Source organism: Centropristis striata, chromosome 23 (genome assembly GCF_030273125.1).
Source record: "Centropristis striata isolate RG_2023a ecotype Rhode Island chromosome 23, C.striata_1.0, whole genome shotgun sequence".
NCBI lineage: Eukaryota > Metazoa > Chordata > Actinopteri > Perciformes > Serranidae > Centropristis > Centropristis striata.
Window position 1 is genome coordinate 18,609,973 of NC_081539.1, and position 21,037 is coordinate 18,631,009.

Genomic DNA, 21,037 nt, shown 5'->3' on the forward strand with positions numbered 1-21,037 from the left:
AAATAAATCCAATCTGTTTTGTGAGATTTGGGGTTCATATTTAAAGATACAATTTTCAAATTTGAACATAAATCTGATTCTTAATCGCAAGATGCTTTGCACTTGCTTTTGAGAACACAGAAAAAGCCATTGAGTCATTTAATACGCTCTATCCATCTTAGTGTACTTTAATAATTAAGTGTTGTTCTACCACATTCTGCAGCTGCGCAAACCTAAAGCAGATGTCGTGATGAAATTGAGCAAGATTTGCCAGGAATGGGTTAGGAAAAACCAAACTGTGTTTCAGGTGACAAGGAGGGGCTGCGCCGCTACCTCCAGGCGCACTTCCTGCATCGTCCACTGCATAGCCTATATAAAGCCACAAAGACGGACTTCTCCTGAAGCACTCACAAAGTTAAGCAAAGCGCAAAAACTCCTCACTTGCAGCCCTCCCTCTCTTCAATCCATTACCGAGGTTCTGAAGGTGACAGCCCTGGCAACACAGACAAGAAACGGTAGGAAAAAAGTTTGTATGTTGGGGGAATGTTACTGTTATTTCTGGAGGTTTTAAGCTTGGTTTGATGCATTTACGCGCACCACAACAACACTTTAAGTTTGTCTTCTTGCTTTCCTTTCAGATCACTCCAAGACGCGGGATATTTTGTGTGCACTTCCTTAAAAAAACCCAAACATGAAACCTCAGTTATTCGCCATCGACCTAATACTTCTGTGCATATCTTGCGGAGCAAGTGCATTGGCAACGAGCATTCCTGCGGTCTCTTCGTCCCTGTCAGGCGCCAATTTCACCAATCTAAGCGCAGCGCACAGATATGGAACAGACACCACGACTATCTCGAAAAGCAGGAGGAAGCGTTATATTAGTCAGAACGACATGCTTGCCATTCTCGACTACCATAACAAAGTGAGAGGGAAGGTGTTTCCTCCAGCATCCAATATGGAATACATGGTAAGTGAACGTTTTCATTCAAACTTTTAAAATCAATGTGCATGATATTCCTGCAGCCAGATATTGCAAGCCTCTTCTTTCCCTTCTTTTTTATCATTATATGCATGTTCTGCTTGTGACCAAATTGCATGCATCAAGTAAAAATAATTTCTCATAGGAAATAGCTGCAGTTTTGTAAGGAAGTAAGTGACAAATGTTATGAAGTTTCTTGGCACCTTCAGCTGTTAAGCAGATTGCACTGCAGGAGACCACCAAAGTAGTCACTTCCAAAGGAAGAGGGGTCATGTGTGGTACCAGTAGCCTGCTGGCAGTGTTATATGGAGAGAGCAGTTAGTGGTCAGCTGATGACAAAGTCCAAAAATGTCTGAATCAGACTTTTTAATTCATATGTGGCTTATATTTCCAGCCACAACCTAAAATTTTATGGTGTGAAGCAGTATAAGGCTGCTTATACTGCATTTCATTTAATTCATTTTATTTTGAAGGGTTGTTCCAGTAACTGCTGCAGCTGAAATTAGAAACTGAGCTGACATATTTCCATTTTGAAAATTGGCAGCAAATCCATCCTCCACAGTTGCACATGTAATAAGATGCATTAGAGGCGTCTCTTCCTTTGACAAAACTACTGCAGAGTGAAGTAATCGTAGGAAGTGTGTACTCTCTGCTCCAGTCACAATCCATTCCCAATGAAACCATCCATGAGTGTGGCTGGTGACAAGTTTCTGGTCTTATTAAACCGATGCAATCCAACTCCCTGTCTATTCAGTGAAAGAGTTATATTGGACGCTGTGCAACAAACTTTCTCCGCTTATGTAACTGATTTGATGGATGACTCTTGCGTCTTGCCATGGCAACACCTGTAACAGCGCTATGAACTCCAGTGCCGACTCTTATCTCACATCTCACTGCTGAATGAAGATCTAGTGTTGATATTTTAGCTTATGTAATGGGTTCCCTGTGTGTTTAGGTGTGGGACGACACCCTGGCCAAGACAGCCGAGGACTGGGCTCATGCCTGCCTGTGGGAGCACGGGCCACCTCACCTCCTCAGGTTCCTGGGTCAAAACCTCTCCGTCAGGACGGGACGGTGAGTGACCTTTGACTTCCCTCCCCCTCCCTGACATCTGCTGCTCCTCTCAGGGATGACTCTCTCTCTCTCTCCCTCAGCAGTCATGGTCGTTGCCTTGCCGCCCCCTTCTTCTTTCTCCTAAAGGTTTTTGCACTGTGACCCGGTGACTGCTTGAGGAATGCTCCTGTGACCCCTCAAATAAACAAAAGTTGTGTTTTCAGCCATGACCCCTGAGGACAAAGGCGCATCCCTTTAGCGGGTCTTGACTTTCCATTTGGAAACACAGGGCAACTTCACGTGTTCCTACACTTTTAGATTTTAATGAGGAACGACATGAGACTCAAGGGAATACAGCTTACTCTGACTATTCTTTTTTGACTTGCCAAGAGTTCCATAGTGAGGTAATTTCTAAAAACAAAATAACTGCTAGATCTAAGAATTCTGTTGACGTGCGGAAAAGAACGTAGAAACAATACTCAAAGTTAGATAGAAAACAGTCGGGCTGAACTAACTTTGTCTCAACACAAAAATGGATTGTAAAACAAGTCAGCATTTTGCACCACAGAGCATGTTTGTATATCTTAGAAAATAAACCTGGATGATGTGAAAACACTCACGACAATTCGTTTATTGTTAAGTATTAAAATTGTTGCTGCTTGGCTGCCAGCTCCGAAGCTCTGGCGCATCTTCAAATTGTGAATGTGGTTTTGATAGTGCAGACAGTGTATATTGTATTTCAGATCCTTAGGTCATGTTATTGTTATTGTTGTTGTGGTCAGAGTGGCTTGAAAAATGTGGCAGATGTTCTAAACACATAACAACCACTATTCATGGGGTAACTGTGAGTCCACAATGTGACAAAAGAATTTAGATCTTCCGTATATATCTGAGCTGCATGTCCTGAAACACCATCAATTACTTTGAAACTGGATTTAGCACACACATAAAAAATACTGAAAGCTCTAAATGCTACACCAACAGAGACAGAACTGAGATTTGTACCAGGTGTAAGAAACACAGATCAAAGTTAGTATCTTAAAGCTTCTGTGTTTCTTTAAGCCTGAATTCACCTGCAGCCGAACTGCACAACCACCACTTACAAAGCAACAACTTCCTTGTCTGAAAAGTAAGACCAATGCAGAAGTGACTTAAAACCTGCATTCTTGCTCATGGTCGGCAGGGGGCGACTCTACTGGCTTCAAAAAGAAGTCAGATTGTAGTAGTTTATAGTATGTTTTCAGTTCAGAAAGTAAATATTTTGGCCACGTTAAAATGTCTTGTTCAGGATTCGGTTGTATGAAAAGACCCTGAGGAGTTGGCTGCTCGTTTTGAATTAGAGATGCACCTTGCTACCGAATCAAGCCAGCTAGCATCAGCTGGTTACTTAATGTAGGTATGGCATTGTTTACAATTTGATCAAGGTGATAGCATCTTGGATATAATTTTATATATGAAGTACTTTCTGTTAGTGCACGATGAGTTGCACAGTACTATAGGACACACCTACTATATGACACTCAAAACTCTCACAGTTTAGTTATGTTTTGGCACCAAAACTACATGGTCAGGTTAAGGAAAAGATTATGGTTTGGCCTAAAATAAGTAAATCCAAGTTAGTAAATCATTCCTAAAAGTTACCTCAGGGAGTGTGTCTTCTGAACTTTCTTTCTGAAAAATATATTGATTATTGACAAATCGGACATAATAAAAGCTTCGAACACACCAGCCTGTGTCAGTTGCCTATCATCAGTTGTGAAATGTACAGTGTAGTTAACTGAGCGCGTCTGTCTTCTGTTCACAGCTATCGTTCCATTCTCCAGCTGGTGAAGCCATGGTACGACGAGGTCAAAGATTACTCCTTTCCATACCCCCGTGACTGCAACCCTCGATGCCCTCTCAGATGTTATGGACCAATGTGTACTCATTATACACAGGTACAAAGACAACTGTCAGAATTACATGCAATGAAATGGTATGAATGGCTTTAAATGGCTGCTGATTTGTCTGTTATTGCAGATGGTGTGGGCCACATCCAACAAAGTCGGCTGTGCTGTTCACACGTGCCATAATATGAACGTATGGGGATCAGTGTGGAAGCGGGCAACGTATTTAGTTTGCAACTACTCACCCAAGTAAGTATACTTTAATTACACGCTGTAAGGAATCCTGTTAATTCTAACGAACCTGTTAACCTGATGACGATAGGGTGACGGCAGGCTTAATCCCGACACAGACGGCTCTGTTCTGTGCCGAGTTGTGAAATGCCACCCATGTCGCTGGGAGATTCAGATAACCTTGATACAAGCCTGTGAACCGGTACCGCATTACCAAAGCTCTGGAGAGCCACGAATGAGAAGACAAATTCTCAAAAAAATTCCAAGAATCAAAGCCCGTTTGGACTTGTGACTGACATGTGACCCAGGTTCTTTAATCCCACTGGTTTGAGACATATGTAAGAATAGCAGGCTGAGGACATTGATGACCTATTTTAAGTGGCTAATGGAAAACGTGGCCTCCTGACCTTGAGTCTGTGAGTTTGGATTAGGCTTTCTGCTCTGCAGAGGTCAGTGTCTGTGCTGTAACACCAGCTGACGCTGACATTTTGAATCAAGAGACTTAATACCATTTACATTTTTCTCTGATACAAATACTAAAGCCCAATTCCTATTATGCTTACAAAGTTCAGATTGCTAAACAAGTGATATTCTGCTCTTCACTAACTGGTCCGATTATGAAATTAGGCGTTTTCAGACGGGATGAACGTTTTTAGTTCCAAGCATAGTTCTAAGAAACCCCTTTTATTGTATTCAAACTGCAAAAACTACTGTAGAACGTTGTTTTTTTAGCTCCTACTTCAAAATAGGTCATCTCCTAGCAAGAGAAGAACTTTGAGTGAACAGTTATTGGTCGAAAATGTGAATGACAGATCGCAGAAAAGCTTGTGTCAAAAAACCCCCCAAAAAACAAATGGAAGAAAACATGGAAAAGCTGATCGGCTGTAAAATCCAGACTTGACTGAGTTTGGTCCAAAAACGCCTATTTTTAAAAAATATATATCTCAAGGTCCATTTGGTAGCTGTTCTGGAGCTTCTACTCATATCGCATGGACTATATCAGCTGGTAGAATTTGCCTGGTAGTCATAGGATTCTTAATGTTTGAATTTACATATTTTCTAAATACTGAAAAGGCTTTTGGGCAAACATGTCTGGCAAAATGTATCAATATACAGAGGTTACGATTAAACATATTACGATATGACAATACATATATACAAGCTAATGTATTTCTATTTATACAACCATGGTGTGCCCTTACTAAGTTAAATTCCCGTCTAAGTTTACGTTGGTGTGGAAGAGTCAAATAGCTGAAAGATAGATTGCAACACTGCCATCTAGTGGTCGGGGTATTAAATACAACCCAAAATAAACGACTGTCTGCCGTAAATCTTTAATAATTAATAATAATAATAATTAATTCTATTAATTCAAAATATACTCAGTTACACAAAACATGATATTGCGATACTGAAGTGTATTGAGGTTTTCCTTCAGCTAACTGACTGTACCTGTTTCTGTGTTCCAGGGGTAACTGGATCGGAGAGGCTCCCTACAAAGTAGGCGTGCCCTGCTCCGCCTGCCCTCCCAGCTATGGTGGCTCCTGCAGCAACAACATGTGCTTCCCCGCTCTCAAGACAAACTACCTGCACTGGTTCAAATAAACACAGGTTTCCTCTCGACATAAGCTGACAACCTACAGTACCACAGAGACATTATTTTAATCCCGTAAGGATTTGCACAACAGTCGTGGACCACACTTTTTTGTATATATGGGCTTATTTAAAGACACAAACACACATTTTGAAGGCAGCAGACGATTTTGATGACTTGTAAATAAACTGTAAATTAATTTGTTATATGACTATTTGAATTGAACTATAATTTATGTGTAAAATGGGTCCTGAAACACAGTATATACTGTTTGTGGTGCTGCATATTTTACTATGTAACCGCTGACAATGTGGTAATTAAGGACATAACAAGATCATATAGCTGCTCATAGCTGCTCACTTTGGTGCTACGGGCATCACACCTTCATGTTGTGTGCTCTGCCTTCACAGGAATGTTGTGATCTAAAGATCAAAGCTTTTGACCTCAGAGGTTAAAACCTACACTGGCAGTGTTAGCTTTGGTGCTGCTGTAGGTACAACACACTTCATACTGCTATTTCCATTTGTGTATTGCAACAAATTGGCAACAAAAGTGCACTTACTGTAAACTGAAAATATATGGCAAAATTCATCATCTATTCATCAGTCAGACTGGGAGGTCTTTATTTGAAGACCATATGCTAATATAGATGATGCCTCTGTTGTCAAAAGCCCTGTTTGTTTCAACGTGTTCACAGTGCATATGCAGTTTTAATCTGCACTGATTAGGTTATGTTTCATGTCATTCATATTTCACATAATTTTTTATGCTAAAAAGAGCACATACAATAAAGCTGACCCACATATTTGTTTTATAATCATACTTGTACACGGTATATTGGTATATCATATACCAGTATATCAATATATTGGACAAATCCATTGTTTATATTTTGTTATGATCACTGATGTAGTTTGGTTTTTGGAGTTATAGGCACTCAAGTGCACCTTAATTTTTTTCTTTTTTTTCAAAATTTCCAAAATACCAGGAAAACATTTTTTTTGTACATGTAGATAATCATTATACCTTGACTATCCTAAAACAAGTATACTGTAAGTTATTCATTTTTATATGGGAAAAAATATTTAATTGATATTCTTTTTTTATTGTTTTGTAAAAGGATTGTAAATATATCTGAACGATTAAAAAAAATACTGAATATGGTTCACTTGCATGTCAACTTTTATATCGTTGAAGGAAATTTACTGTAATGTAAATTAATTTGGAACATTTTTATGAGCACTAGCATAATATTGGAGAACGAATGAATCAACACTTTGGTAAATGTATCAGAATTTTTTTTCTCAGATCGAGACAGTGATGAGTTATGAGAAGAAAACTTCAGCATCGTGGTCCAGATGCATACTAAAAAATAAAAATAAAAAATTGCCATTGATGTAAACTTTAGTGGGAAATTACGCGTTACAAAATAGGAACATTTTCCGCACTGACTGTATTTAAATCAACATTAACAACAAGCTATTTATGCAATGAACTATGCTTTTCCTGTCATGTTTTGTATTTGTAATAAAATGGTCTATTTTGATTGTGTCCCTTCTTGTTTGTACAATTCCACCCATGCCTTGCCTCTGGCCAAAACAGTATCATTATCCAATGTCTGTGGTTGTGTTGTCTGAGCTCTTCCTCATGTCTGATATTGATTAGAGGTTCTGCCCAAAGTACCAATCCGGCTCTTTGAGTCTCAGCTTTCACTTTCAATTAAAACGGTGCCATTGCAAAGTCCCACATCCTGCGTATCAAAGGCTGAGGAGGAGAAGAGAAAACATGCTGCGACTACATCTGAATCCTAATAAGAAAAGGTTGACTTTGGCCTCGGCTGACCATGTCTACACAAACGAACAGACAACTGATAGGGTTTCAGGGGACCCTCTTGTTTGAGTTTGTCCAATGAAACCGTTGACCTCAGAGGGAGAGAGACTGGGAGCAGAGTGGAATGCTAGAAGCAGAGTGAGGGAGAATGAGTGTCACCACCATACATAGAGAGCAAATCAAAATTTGGGCAAGGAAAAAAAAACACAGATAGTCTGACAGAAATGGACATTCTCTTGCTCTGCAGCTTTAAAATGTGTGTGCACAGGATGATGGAGAAAGTAGCTGGTAAGAGGTAAGGACAAACATAAAGAGGGAGCCATAAACTCTCTGATGTGTTGGGCAGATGCTGCAGTTTTTCCTCCAGCTGCAGGATATGGTTCTGGGCCAGCCTGCATCACAGTTATATGCACGAGATCAACAGGCTATCAAGCACACAAATTAACAAACCAACAGGCCTATAAACATCTGCAGGCTGCAGAAAACATCTTTCCAGACTGAAACGTTTCCTGCACTGCAATGCACTTTGGCAGGTTGGAATACATTGTCTGAAATGTCCATACTAAACTTTGCATGGCGTGAGGTTTTGCAAACCTCTTCCTGCACTTTATTAAGAAGTTTCATCCACACAGCCCGCCCTGACAGACCAGCACACTCCCTGGAATGAACCGGCAGAGAATTTTCGAGGAACACATTAGTATGCATGGGAAAAACCCTTCTGTCTGAGTAAATGCCTGACCTGGAGCCAAATAGATGATTGCTGGATATTTAAAAGTCACATCAGCGGAATGAGGAGCAAGATGCTATGATGAGTTAGACAACCTGCTGCTGACATTTACCAGGTTATCCATCAGTGGCAGAGGCAGAGCAAAGGTTAAGGATATGGATTTGGGTTAGGATGAAAGCAGCTTCTGTTGGTTCAGGGATAAAAAGAAAAAGAAAAAAGAAACACCTGTAAATGAATGTAAAGATTTAACTGTCCCATAAACTAACACTTTTAAATGAAATTTCAACCGCTTTCATCACTTACACTTTCACTGACCCACCCACTACGATGTCAACTGACACTGGAACTTAGATTTATTCTTCAGCTGCAACTACTTTCAGATCTTACACACAAGCTGAGCATCAGGCTCGGCTAGCAGCCCCGCCAGGACATCCTTTGCCCACCAAAAAGCATTAGAAAAGCAGTGATTTATAAAGTGAAACTGTTTTATTGAGTGTTTTTAGCAGTTTTAATCACTCTGTCCAATTGTTTTGGAGTGGAGGAGACTTCTGTGGATAATTCAGCTCCTGGTTAAAAACCTGCTGAACTATGAACACTGATGAAATCCTAAGCAGGAGAAGCTGACTGCATTGACGGCAATAGTGGTGAAGATAACAACTCCCATGATCCCACACTAGTTCATAACATCACCAAACTCTGTCTTTTGTTATTGTTTTGATTGGAAGACCCTATAGGGGCAGAAAACTGCATATCGTTTGTTTAGCAGTTATAAATATATACACACTTATCGAGCACTTAGTTTCTGTTTGAAACAAACTCTGGTGCATTTCTGTCGGATGGTCCATTATTAACTCTGGTGCGGACCAAAGAACAAAATTCTGGTCAGCTAAAAATGGGGGATCGGTTTGTTTCCAAGTGTACCAGAGTTCGGTTTGCTGCAGGTGAGAACACAGTCCTGACCCAAAGGAAGGAAAGGAAACCAAAACACAGTGCATTCTGGGTTGAATTTGAGCAGAAATTTGAGAATCAACTTTAGGCAAGGTAGTAGCTTGGACAGACAGGTCTAATGATGAATTAAAGGCTGTTATGACGATCACAGACTTGAAATTATTTAGTCACAGAATGGTGGCTAATGGATTCAATCGCACAGACGATCAATGCCTCAATGCATAACAGTGAAAAAACTCTGCCAACAAAAAAATAAAGTCCATGACTTGCTTCAAAAAAGTGACAGCTCTTCTCCTCACATATTAAGTCCAAAAGACGAAGGACAGCATCAACAGCTTGACATTTGATTACAATGCTTGGTGCGCTTGATAGAGCACAGTGTGAAAGCAAAGCAAAGCAAACCAAATGACAAATGAAACAATGTTGCAACTTCACCAGACTTTTTCTCTTTCCAGGTCTTCCTATTCCACAGTAGACTATCGCCACACTTCCATTGACATTTGAAAACTGAAGCTTCAACACTTTGTATTTAAAATAATACTTGTACATTGACACTTTGACACAACATTGTTCACCACTTCCATTTTAACTGCTATTTGTACTTCTCAGTGTCTGTACTTCAAATGTTTTATTTAAAAATGTCAGCAGGGAGCATACTGTACAAACATCTTCTTTTATTTGTGTTTTCTAGTTTGGCTGATTTTTTCCTGTTCTGATGGCACTCTATTGTGCCTTTAATTCACAAATTCCTCACTCAACCAAGTGTAGTTACGCAAGAAGGATAAAATCTGTGATGAGCTCACTGGAAGACCAGGAGGAGGGACACAGAAACAATCAGAAAGACAGAGAGAAGAAACAGAGCTTTTCAGTCTCCAGTTTCTGCAGCAATAAATCGTATTCAACTGGTTTGTGCTATCAGCCAGTGCCAACATCTACTGAGGCCGCGATGACGCATCTGTAAGCTCATCCGAAGGTGCATCACTTTTCCTAATAACACACGTGAATTACTGACCTGTCAGATAAACTGTTATTGCTAAAACAGTTTCGCCTCCCTCAAGTGTGAAGGTGGTGAAACGTTTATTTGGAAAGAAGATGGAGACTTCATAGGGACCACAGCAGGGTGATAGATTATTAACAGGGAGCGGGTGAGGTTGGGGGAGTTAGTTTCCAAAATGTGCAAGCAGCCGTCCAACTCCAATAATGGAGAGAAGTATGAGAAAGGGTTTGAGGGAGTACAATACTGGAACAGAGGGATAAATCTTTTGTGAAAGGAGCTCAGTAATGGTTTAGACTCAGGTTTGCTGATGTTTGTTGTGCAGCTGCTGAAAATCTCCTCTCCTCTCCTCTCCTCTCCTCTCCTCTCCTCTCCTCTCCTCTCCTCTCCTCCCTCTCCTCTCCTCTCCTCTCCTCTCCTCTCCTCTCCTCTCCTCTCCTCTCCTCTCCTCTCCTCTCCTCTCCTCTCCTCTCCTCTCCTCCCTCTCCTCTCCTCTCCTCTCCTCTCCTCTCCTCTCCTCTCCTCTGTACTCTACAACCTCTCTGCCCTCCCTGACTTCAAGCACTGGAAATGGTTGAAAACTTGGCTTCTCTGAACCTCGAGGGGGATATTGGGAGAGACTTCTTTCTAATTCATTGTATTTTTTTTCCTCCTGTCTCTGTTGGAAGCACAACAACTATGTTTATTTTGCTCCCCTTGCAGCTGAACCATCGGAAATGCAGCCTTTGCCCGGTCCGGGCCTCGCTCCGTCCTCCCGAAAATCTACCGCTGCCGTCGCAGCTTGAGGACATCAGAATGGAGCTGGAGTTAATGCTCACTGTAGGAAAGAGCTGCTGACGGATGAAATAGACAAATCACTGCCATTACTGTACATGAATCAGCACAAACAAAAAACAAATTACCCTTGACTAAACGATTTCAACTCAGTGTCCACTTACTTGCTTGTTCTGGAGCCTTTGCACTGAACATACACTCTACATCAGCAGTTGGAGCTTTTGTGAAACTTTGAATATTCTGTGAACCTTGAGCAGCCTGGTCTCCTAAAAATCATGTTCTTATGCAACAAAATGACATTGTCAATTATGTTTTGAGGGTTCTTGATGTATCACAAAAATGTCTCTAATTAAAGTCCACTAATATCTGCACACAGGGGAGGTAGTTCTGCATAAATAGATTAAACAAATATGGGACTTTCACACAGGAGATCTCCGTTCGTGTCCTGTGTGAAACCAAAAGTCAACATCAGCCATGTTTCCATTAAAGAGGAAAGGAGTTTTGAAGCTAAATTGTGAAATGTTGCATGAAATAAAATGTGAATTAGGGACGTTTCCATCAACTGATTTAGAGCGAATAAACAAAGCTGCATTAACATAGTTTCATCAGAAGATGGCAGTGTAATATATTGCCGTAGGCTAATCCGAGATTGTGTGAGAGTTAAATGTGTGTAGTGTTCCTACAAGCGAGCATAAAAACTTTAATGCGCATTTTCGAAAAGTTTATCGGATTTTGGTGTTTCCATCAAGCTTTTCTCCTGTGAATAATGTGCATGGAATTTCTTAAAGGAAACAAGACTACTGACATATAAACATAACAAACTTTTTAAACCACACAATGATCTTTTTTTTCCTACTAAACCTAACCATGTAGTTGTGTTGCCTGAACTTAACCATGTAGTTTTAGTGCCTAAAGCTAACCAGGTGGTTGTTTCTACAGCTGTTTAAAAAATGCAAACCACGTGCTTAATCTGAAGTCTCGGACCAAATTACATGCTTGATCTGCTACCTCTCTACGAATCATCCAGACCCCTTAAGTCATCTGGAACTGGCTTGTTGCGTGTCCCAAGAACAAGAACTAAGCGGGGTGAGGCAGCTTTCAGTTATTCTACTCCTCACCTGTGGAACAAACTACCTGTAGACCTGAGGTCTGCCTTAACGCTCAGCTCCTTTAAATCAGGACTAAAAACACTATTGTTTACTGCAGCTTACTCTTAACTTTAACACTTATCTGCTCTACTCTACTGCCCTTACTTTTTAACTACGCAATGTTTGACTTGTGCTTTTTATTATTTGATCTATTTTCTTATCCTGCTGTATCTTATTTGATCTTAATTGTATTTTTATTTCTATTTCCCTGTTTTAATTGACTGTTTTTAATGTTTATGTAAAGCACTTTGAATTACCTTGTGTTAAATTGTGCTATACAAATAAACTTGCCTTGCCTTGTTTAAAACTGTGACTGTAATCCAGGAGAAAATAGGCTTCCACAATTGAGAATGCAGTTTCATTGTATAGGAACATCATTTTTTAAGGGACAAGTTGAATTTGACGGATAATTGTTATTATTCTTACATATAGGCTTATAAAACTTAAAGCCACATGTACATGGTGTACAAAGAAATATGTCAGAAGTTAGACTGATAACCGTCACTAGCTAGAGCAGTCAAAAAAACTGTGAAAAGTTCCTATCATCTGATGAAGACCAAGTGATATTGTCCAAAGCTTCTGAACAAACCAGCAAGTGGTCCTTGAGTCGAGATTCATTTGTCAGCTGCTGATTTCATGAATTACCTTCATATTTATTCAGTATTTAGATGAAAGATTAAAAAAAGTCATGCTTAAATCCTTTTTTATACTATTATGTTTATGTATTAAATAGAAGACAATTGCATCATATTAATACATATATATTACATACGTTATAGTAACTATTATTAGCCAATTTGACACTTTCTCACATACTACACAGACATGTGGAATATAACTAGGGCGAACCTGCTGTCTTCCCACCTCTGACATGTGCAGGATTATGTTGACATATGTGTTTCCCAGAGACTGATGTCAGCTACTTGAAGCATGTTTTGGGATCTCCTCAAATGTTGGCGTGTACATGTTAAAACCCTTTTGTGACCATAAATCTCTCAGGGCAGCAGAGTTTAACTGCAGGGCTCGTTTTTTTTTTTTTTTGCACTTCTTCTTCTTCTTTGGAGTTGGATGCCCTTACTTCAAACAAGGAGTAAAAAATAAAGATTTCTAGGTACACAAATCATTTGCGGTGTCTCAGGTGTCTATTTTGGTCTATAATCGTGTTTATTTAGCTGAGGGCCGCCCTAACATGTGGGAAAGTACTTCATTTCTCCCAGGTTTTCGTGCTACTTCTATGCTAGCAACGTGCTGATGCTTCATCCATCAGCCACAATGAAATAAGACACCGTTTCAGTTTATGTTATGGTCACTTTTCTCGTCTAGTGACTTTTCCTTGGCAAAGTAAGCTCCTCACATGGTCTAGTAAAGTATAAATAAAGCATATCTGGCATACCTCAGTAGAGATATTCTATTTTATGACGAAGGACATAAGCTGGTGTTATGTAATAAAACTGTATAGTCTGCATTCACCTCATATGTGACATTAAAAGTAATGACATATTGTTGACCCAACATGTCAGACTGTTTATCTCCACCACAGTGGCTTGTAAGAATAAATCTACAGCACGTCCATCCCAGACTAGACTTCTGGTACAGTCTAAGAACATAAACTAAGGCAAAGGTGGCCCGCGTTCTGTGTTTGCCCTCCATATCCTACTGTAGTCTTTGTCTTGGACGGGGCCGCGTTAGCCTCCTCACGAGGCCTAGCAGGGACTTCAGACGAGCGACATCCTGCAGCTGTGAGACGCGGGCCAAAATCAATGTCCTTCTCAGGAGCACAGCGCTGGGAAAGAGCTGCATATTCAGATGGGCTTTCCTCTTTCACTCTCAACTCTCTTTGCTCACACAGGCTTTGATGCTGATAAAGGCTTATTGACCTCTTTGTGCTCACGGTGTGTTGTTGCAGGATAGGGTATTCTGTGCAAAGACAAGACATTCACAAAATCTTTCTTTCCTATTACGTCAACTCATAAAAAAACAACTCTAGCAAAGTCAATTTTCATATTTATGGCTAAATCAAAGAGACAGTGTTTTGACATCCTATGTGGCACACCAGCCCACATGTCAAATCCAAGAGAATGCATGATTATTATATTCTCTCCTGAAGACAGGCTGCATTTATTGTAACATTTCTTGGTTTCAACTGGTTTGCGCCACAAGCAGCCATCCATTAAACATTCAGCACAGAGAAGCAAAACTCACTCTGAAGCAGTGTAATAGGAGTTTCTGGTGGAATTACTTAATGGAAGCTTTATAAAAAATTGACATAAAACAAAGGGAATTTGGGTAGCCACAATTCCCCAGCTCCCAGTGGCTTTGCATTATCATTTTTACACAAAAGTTGAGTCTTTCTGTTGGCTCATGATCACACTGTAAGAGATTGGGAGATGGAGAAGTGCCTCAGGCTTGCAAGAAAATGCCAAGAGTTGGCTTTGTGGTATAAAAGTGGGGAAGCTGAAACATTTTAGTGTGTCATCTTGAACTAGTTTCATGTTTTTTTGTGTTCTTTTCCAATCTGATACCCTAACAGATGCAGTCTGAGCGTTACAGCATGCAGATTGTATGTTAAAGGACACTGACATCTGCTGGTAATGTGGACAGTGTGCTGAGTGTCTCAATCTATTACTGTAAAACCCACTTCTGTTCAGGAGCAAAGTGTAATTCAAGTCAAGTCAAGTCAAGTCAAATTTATTTATATAGCGCATTTACAGACGGCTGAGCCGCACCAAAGTGCTTCACATAAAAGTGCAAAAAGTGCAATAAAATACAGAATTGACAAAGGTAAAAGAAACAAAAAAAAAACAATAAAACAAAATTTAATTCAATTTAAAATAAATTAAAAGAAGATGGAATAATTTTAGAAGCACTGTGGGATTACTAGGGGACACTATTCCCTAGAACTTGCCGGAGGAAAAAAAATTCAGTGATGCATTTCATATAGATTACAGTCAGTGTTATCATGTTCAAAATAGAAATGAATAGATCTTTCTCTACTTATAGCCACTGTAACAATAAATTACTGGCACTTCATAGATTGCAATGTATATATAGTGCTGTATATATCTAAAATATCTACTCAAGACATATGCCTTGTGTTTCTGTGAACATAAAGCATCTGGGGGAACATATGGGAGATGTTGTTGAGGTTATCTTCAAGATGTGACAGATGACACTGTGGAAAACACACAGAATTATAGATGATGAAAGGTAAATTGGTTTACATGAAGGGGATAAAGTGCAGGTGTAAGTAAACATGGCACAACAATATTATTTTAGTGCATGTACTTTACTTGAGTATTTCCATTATTTACTACATACTTCCTCTCCACTACATGAATTCACAGTGTGAGTTATTAATAACTTTGTATATTAAGATTGACACAAAGATAACAACTAATGTACAAAGATAAACTAAATAATGTCAACCTAAAAATAACATTTAGCACATAGATCAATACCAAACAATGTATAAAGTCATTATAGTTCATTATTATTTATTGTTATTATATTTATTATATATTATTTAGCTTTTACTCATTATTTAGCTCTTACACATTATTGTAATAATATTCCTGTACTACGATCACTGGCCACTTTATTAGGCACACCTGTTCAACTGCTTGTTAATGCGAATATCTAGTTAGCCAATCACATGGCAGCAACTCAATGCATTTAGGCACATAAACATGGTGAAGACAACCTGCTGAAGTTCAAACAGAGCATCAGAATGAGGACAAAAGGTGATTTAAGTTAAAAATGTGATTTGGTGCCAGACAGGCTGGTCTGAGTATTTCACAAACTGCTGATCTAACAGCTAGGGTTTACAGAGAATGGTCTGAAAAAGAGAAAATATCCAGTGAGCGGCTGTTCTCTTGTTGATGCCAGAGGTCAGAGGAGAATGGCCAGACTGGTTCAAGATGATAGAAAGGCAACAGAAACTCAAATACCCACTCATTAGAACCAAGGTCTGCAGAGGAGCATCTCTGAACACACAACATGTCCAACCTTGAAGCAGATGGGCTACAGCAAACTAAAGTGTCTAATATAGTGGCCGGTGAGTGTATAATCTAACACTTATTAAGGAATTTTTCCACATACTTGTAATTCTGATACTTGAAGTAAATTTTGTTGACAAAAAGTACATTTTTGAATGATGAGTGGGACTGAGTATTTTTATGGTGGTGTTTGTACTTGAGTAGAGGATCTAAATACTAATTAACTTGGACATTGGCAGTATGTGTTGTGCATAATAATACTATTAACTGCTTTCAATCCAACATTTTATTTGGAACCATACAATACACTTCCCTGATTATACAACTCTGCAGCAATGCCTGTGAACCCCAACACATTGTATTAAGTCCTCATGGATGTATTGTCATCTCTTCACCACAAGGGGGTAGATGCAGACAAACTAAGCCAAACTGACCTGAAGTGGATATCTGAGGCAGCCTTCTGCTGAACACTGCTGATAATGTCACAAAAGCAATGATGTAGAACGTCTGCCAAATGACCTTGATGCTCTTTACTCCCATTCTCACCCCGATGCCGTTCCAACGCTCTGACCTCAATATAGCTCAACTAGAACCATTAGGGAGCAACGTGCCAGATAACTTGGGCCAACAAAAAGTGTTCTTCAAGAGTGTTTGTGTAGTTTGCTGTTGTGTCCAGAGGCTACTGTTGTGTGGATGCAGAGTCTGGCACGGCTGATGCATTCTGATGGGTTCACGGGGTTTCTCGCAAGACCACATGCTGAATGGAGGAGGTACCGAATGAAGCATCTGGACCCGTGGCTTAACAATGACTGTGTGGGTGAGATAGAAAGAGCAAAGGGTTGGGAAAACAACAAGAAGACAAGCAGAGGGATGGAAAATGAATGTTTGTGGGTGAGAAAGGGAGAGAGGGAAAGTGAGTGCAGACAGAAACACACAGGTAGAGAAGAGGTCAGTTATAAAAGAAAAGATTTTTAGACGGACGGTGCAGCAGAAGACAATAGACGCAATAAAACTGAAGGGATGATAGCGAGAACTCTCATGAAAGGCTGCTAAAACAAGAAGCCCAAGCATGAAATCATTTATATTGCTCCACCGCAGGCACAACTAGTGTATATTTACTGGCAGGCATTGTAATAAACATTAATCAGAGAATGTCTCGTCGGTTACAGATGGCTTGACCTAAATTACCACACTGTAAATCATAGAAATCCCTGAGCAGTTGGTAAATATTTCCTTTATCCACACTATTTGATTTTATAGTCAGGGTTAGAGACATGCTCTTACAGTCACTCTTTGTGTATTTCAGCCTTAACCTTAATGTAATATAAGTCATTTCATATCCAAAGCCCATAAAACTTATTTTGAGCATTTAAAATAATTACATGTTTTATGTATTGACTCATATATTTATGTTATGGCATGTGTACACACACACACACACATGCACACACACACACACACACACACACACACACACACACACATGCACCCTGTCACTCCTTTGCTGCCTCACCTCTCACTCTCTTTCTGTCAAACAGAGACACACACACACACACACACACACACACACACACACACAAACACACACACACACTCTCTCTCTCTTCCCTTCCCTGTCACACACACATCTAAATGTAGAGCAGCATTAATTCTATAGCAAATGAATGAGCGTTTTCGGCGGTGCTTCCCTCTTGGGATTTAGAACGTTGCTATTTCAGCTGCGGTGTAAGAGGAGGGGGGGAGCCTGCCGCGTCCGACCGCAGAGAGAGGGACGCTGCTCGAGCTGTGGCCGAGGCCCCTGCTACTGACCCAGGGAGCAGACAGTAAACCCTGGGTTTATGGAAGTTCAGAATGCGGTGGGTCCTCAATGTGAGAGCTCTTGTATCACATTCTGTACATATACAGAAGTAGGTTAGACAGCAGAGGCAGCCTGAAGACAGGGGTTTATATACATCTATAGCGCTCAGTGCACACTGACCTGGTGCATCTTAACTGAAGCCAGTAGTGGAATGATAACAGGCACATCCAGTACTGTACTTGAATACAACTTAAACAACTTAATTTTTGCACTTTCCGTATTTCCATTTTAAGTTAGTTTATTCTATAACTTTATGATGTTTCAGGATAATATGGTAGGTTTTACTCTACTACATCTATCTACTGGTTACTTTTTTTAGAGTGGACACCACTCTAACGTGATGGTCTTGCATTATAAAATGTACAATATTGTAAAAAGTGAGATTTCCATGTTTTTATTTATTTATTATAAAGCAGGTCTAGGTCATAGACTCTATAAAAAATGGATGTGTTCTACATGACGTCACCCATAGCTTTCTGAAGAACCGAAATGATATGGGTGTCTATGGCTGTTGCCATGTTATTTAAAGATTATGAAAAAGGGAAAGGATGCACTGTGGCCGGCCAAAGGAAGCCTGGTTGCTGAAACATGCCAGCTGCGACAGCACCCACGCATGTAAATGTGTGAGTTATATAAAAATGTTTTTTTGTACCAGACTGTAAACAAGTTTATTCCTGTTTTTGAGTCAGCCTCAAGTGGCTATTTGAGAAACTGCAGCGTTGGCACTTGCCGCTTCAGTGCCGTTAAAGTTATTCTCCTGCTGCAATGACAGCGCAGAGATGCTGAGAGTATGAGTGCCTAAGACCCAGAAACACGGACCAGTAAGAGCAGGCTGAATTCATTAAAGAATGTAAACATGTTTGAATAGAAACCAAAAATACAAGTAAGGACCTGGAAATTAGCATAATATGTCCCATTGAAATATTAAACCTGTGGTTTTCAGCCTCTGTGAGTCTTTACAAACAAGTTAACACACAACAGTTTGGATGTTTGTTGAGCTGTTCTCACCTCCACAAAAGAGACATTTCCCCTCCATACTTCTCAGATTGCTAGTTTAAACTGCTTGAGGCACAAAGAGGTTAAAAAAGAGAAATGTTCAAAATATGAATCCAAATTTCAGACATAACAAAAACAATTTCTTCTTCAACACCCTATCATCTGCAAAAGGCATTGATGCATCATTACGAACAATCTGATTGTAATAAATAATAATAACTATGATAATAATAAGATCACAGGGGGCAGATCATCTGCTGAACAAATGATTTCATACTTTAAGTACATTGTACTGATAATTTCTCTGTTTTCTCTGTTTGCTAGGATGTTGACTTTTACTTGTAGTGGATTTGGTACTTGTACTTTAATGATTGAAATATAGACATTATTGTGTAGTTTTAAGTGCAAGAACATGCACTATTCTTTCACCCCACAATCTTCCAATCCAGTCTTATCCAGCTTCCAGTGAATTACACAATTTTACGTATATCCATAACTGAGTGACAGAACTGTCCATTCAGTCTCTGACTCGCCTGATGGGTGAGGGCTGTGGGCCAAAACAAAGCATGAAAACATCAGGGAGTCATGGAAACAAGAGGATTAACTGAAAAAGACAGAGCAAAGGCACTGCCGGGCACATGGTCGGCTTGGCCAGCGTTTGGTTTATTATGTTTGTCAGGTAAAACACAAGAAGATTGTGTCTCCCTCTGTGGAAAATAAGTCTGTACAGGGGGCAAACACACAGAGGTCTGGTGATTAGCTACTGTTTCCACATGTGCCACAGCTACTAGTGAAAATGACCAGATGACAAAAGACAAAACCTGCCTGTTTCCATTATGGAATTTGCACTGTGTTGCAGCGAGAGGGGAAACAGTGACGACAAGTTTGGGGTTTGAAATTAACAGAGAGTTGGTTTGTGTTTTAATCCCCATAAGGAGTCACCTGTGAACAGTTAGACTCAGGAGAATGGGGCCACTTTTACTGGCAGGCCCCACAGAGAAGGAAGATCTGGTTTAAATTAATGTATTTTTGACCTAAGCCAGTTACCAGGGTAAAAGGACTACCATGGACGGATTACTGAACAGGCCTGCATAAAAGCCCAGGGGCCCAAAGTGTCGGGGACCCCCTGGTACCTACAAAATCTCACTCAAAAAAATAAAAAGGAAGAGACATAAAAAGACCAGAAAGAGGCAAAAATAACTGCAAAGAGACACAAAATGACCACAGAGAGATGCATAACAACTACAAAGAGACACAAAACAACAACAAAAGGAGGCATGCATGTCCTGCTCCTATGTAGCAGAGACAGATGGTGGGCCCCTTTTGCCCTTGGAGTAGATGTTACTGTTGGCATAAATCCTGTATCAGTATTACAGTACAACCCAAACACAAAGAAAGTTGGTACACTGGAAAACAAATTACAATGATTTACAAGTCCTTTGCAACCTACATTTAATCAAATATAGTACAAAGACAATAAATCTAATGCTCAAACTGGGAGACTTTGTTATTTTGTCACACAAACTCACTCTGGATTCTGTTTTTATTTTGTTGAGTCTCAATTTTTTGGAATTAGGGTTGTACTTGAGATTAGAAAAAGAGACTGTAAGATTGTATGGACATATTGAAGATTTAGCACTATAATGAACAAGTGCAATAAAGTAACTATTCATTCAAATCACTATTGAGTACAGTAAACTGTTTTAGACTGCGGTGGAATGTAACTAAGTACATTTACTCAAAACTGTTCTTTAGTACAAATTTGAGGTAGGCTACTTGTAATGTAGAATTTCATTTTGTGCTGTAATATGTTTTTACTCCATTCCAAATTAGAATCAAATATTGCACTGATAGCGTTACCATAGTTACTGTGCAGACTCAGAATAATAATACAAAATATAACCACAAAATAAATTATTATGTATCATTATTGGTTAAGATCAGATTATTGATCTCTGGGAGGAAATGCACAAGCTAGAAGTACAGTAAGTAGTTAAAATGAGCTCCACTTGTACCAGCTGCAACATTAAAGTATTACAGTCTGT

At 39.7% G+C, this 21,037-nt stretch overlaps 1 protein-coding gene across 1 annotated transcript; it reads left to right on the forward strand.

Annotated features, from left to right (window-relative positions):
- The first annotated feature begins 435 nt into the window (after nucleotides 1–435).
- On the forward strand, nucleotides 436–6,886 carry pi15a (peptidase inhibitor 15a). Its single transcript, XM_059327053.1, has 6 exons — nucleotides 436–494; nucleotides 618–946; nucleotides 1,914–2,032; nucleotides 3,816–3,948; nucleotides 4,031–4,146; nucleotides 5,598–6,886. Exons 2-6 carry the CDS (start codon nucleotides 671–673, stop codon nucleotides 5,731–5,733), a joined length of 780 nt encoding a protein of 259 aa, XP_059183036.1. The 5' UTR covers nucleotides 436–494; nucleotides 618–670; the 3' UTR covers nucleotides 5,734–6,886.
- Nucleotides 6,887–21,037: the final 14,151 nt, after the last annotated feature.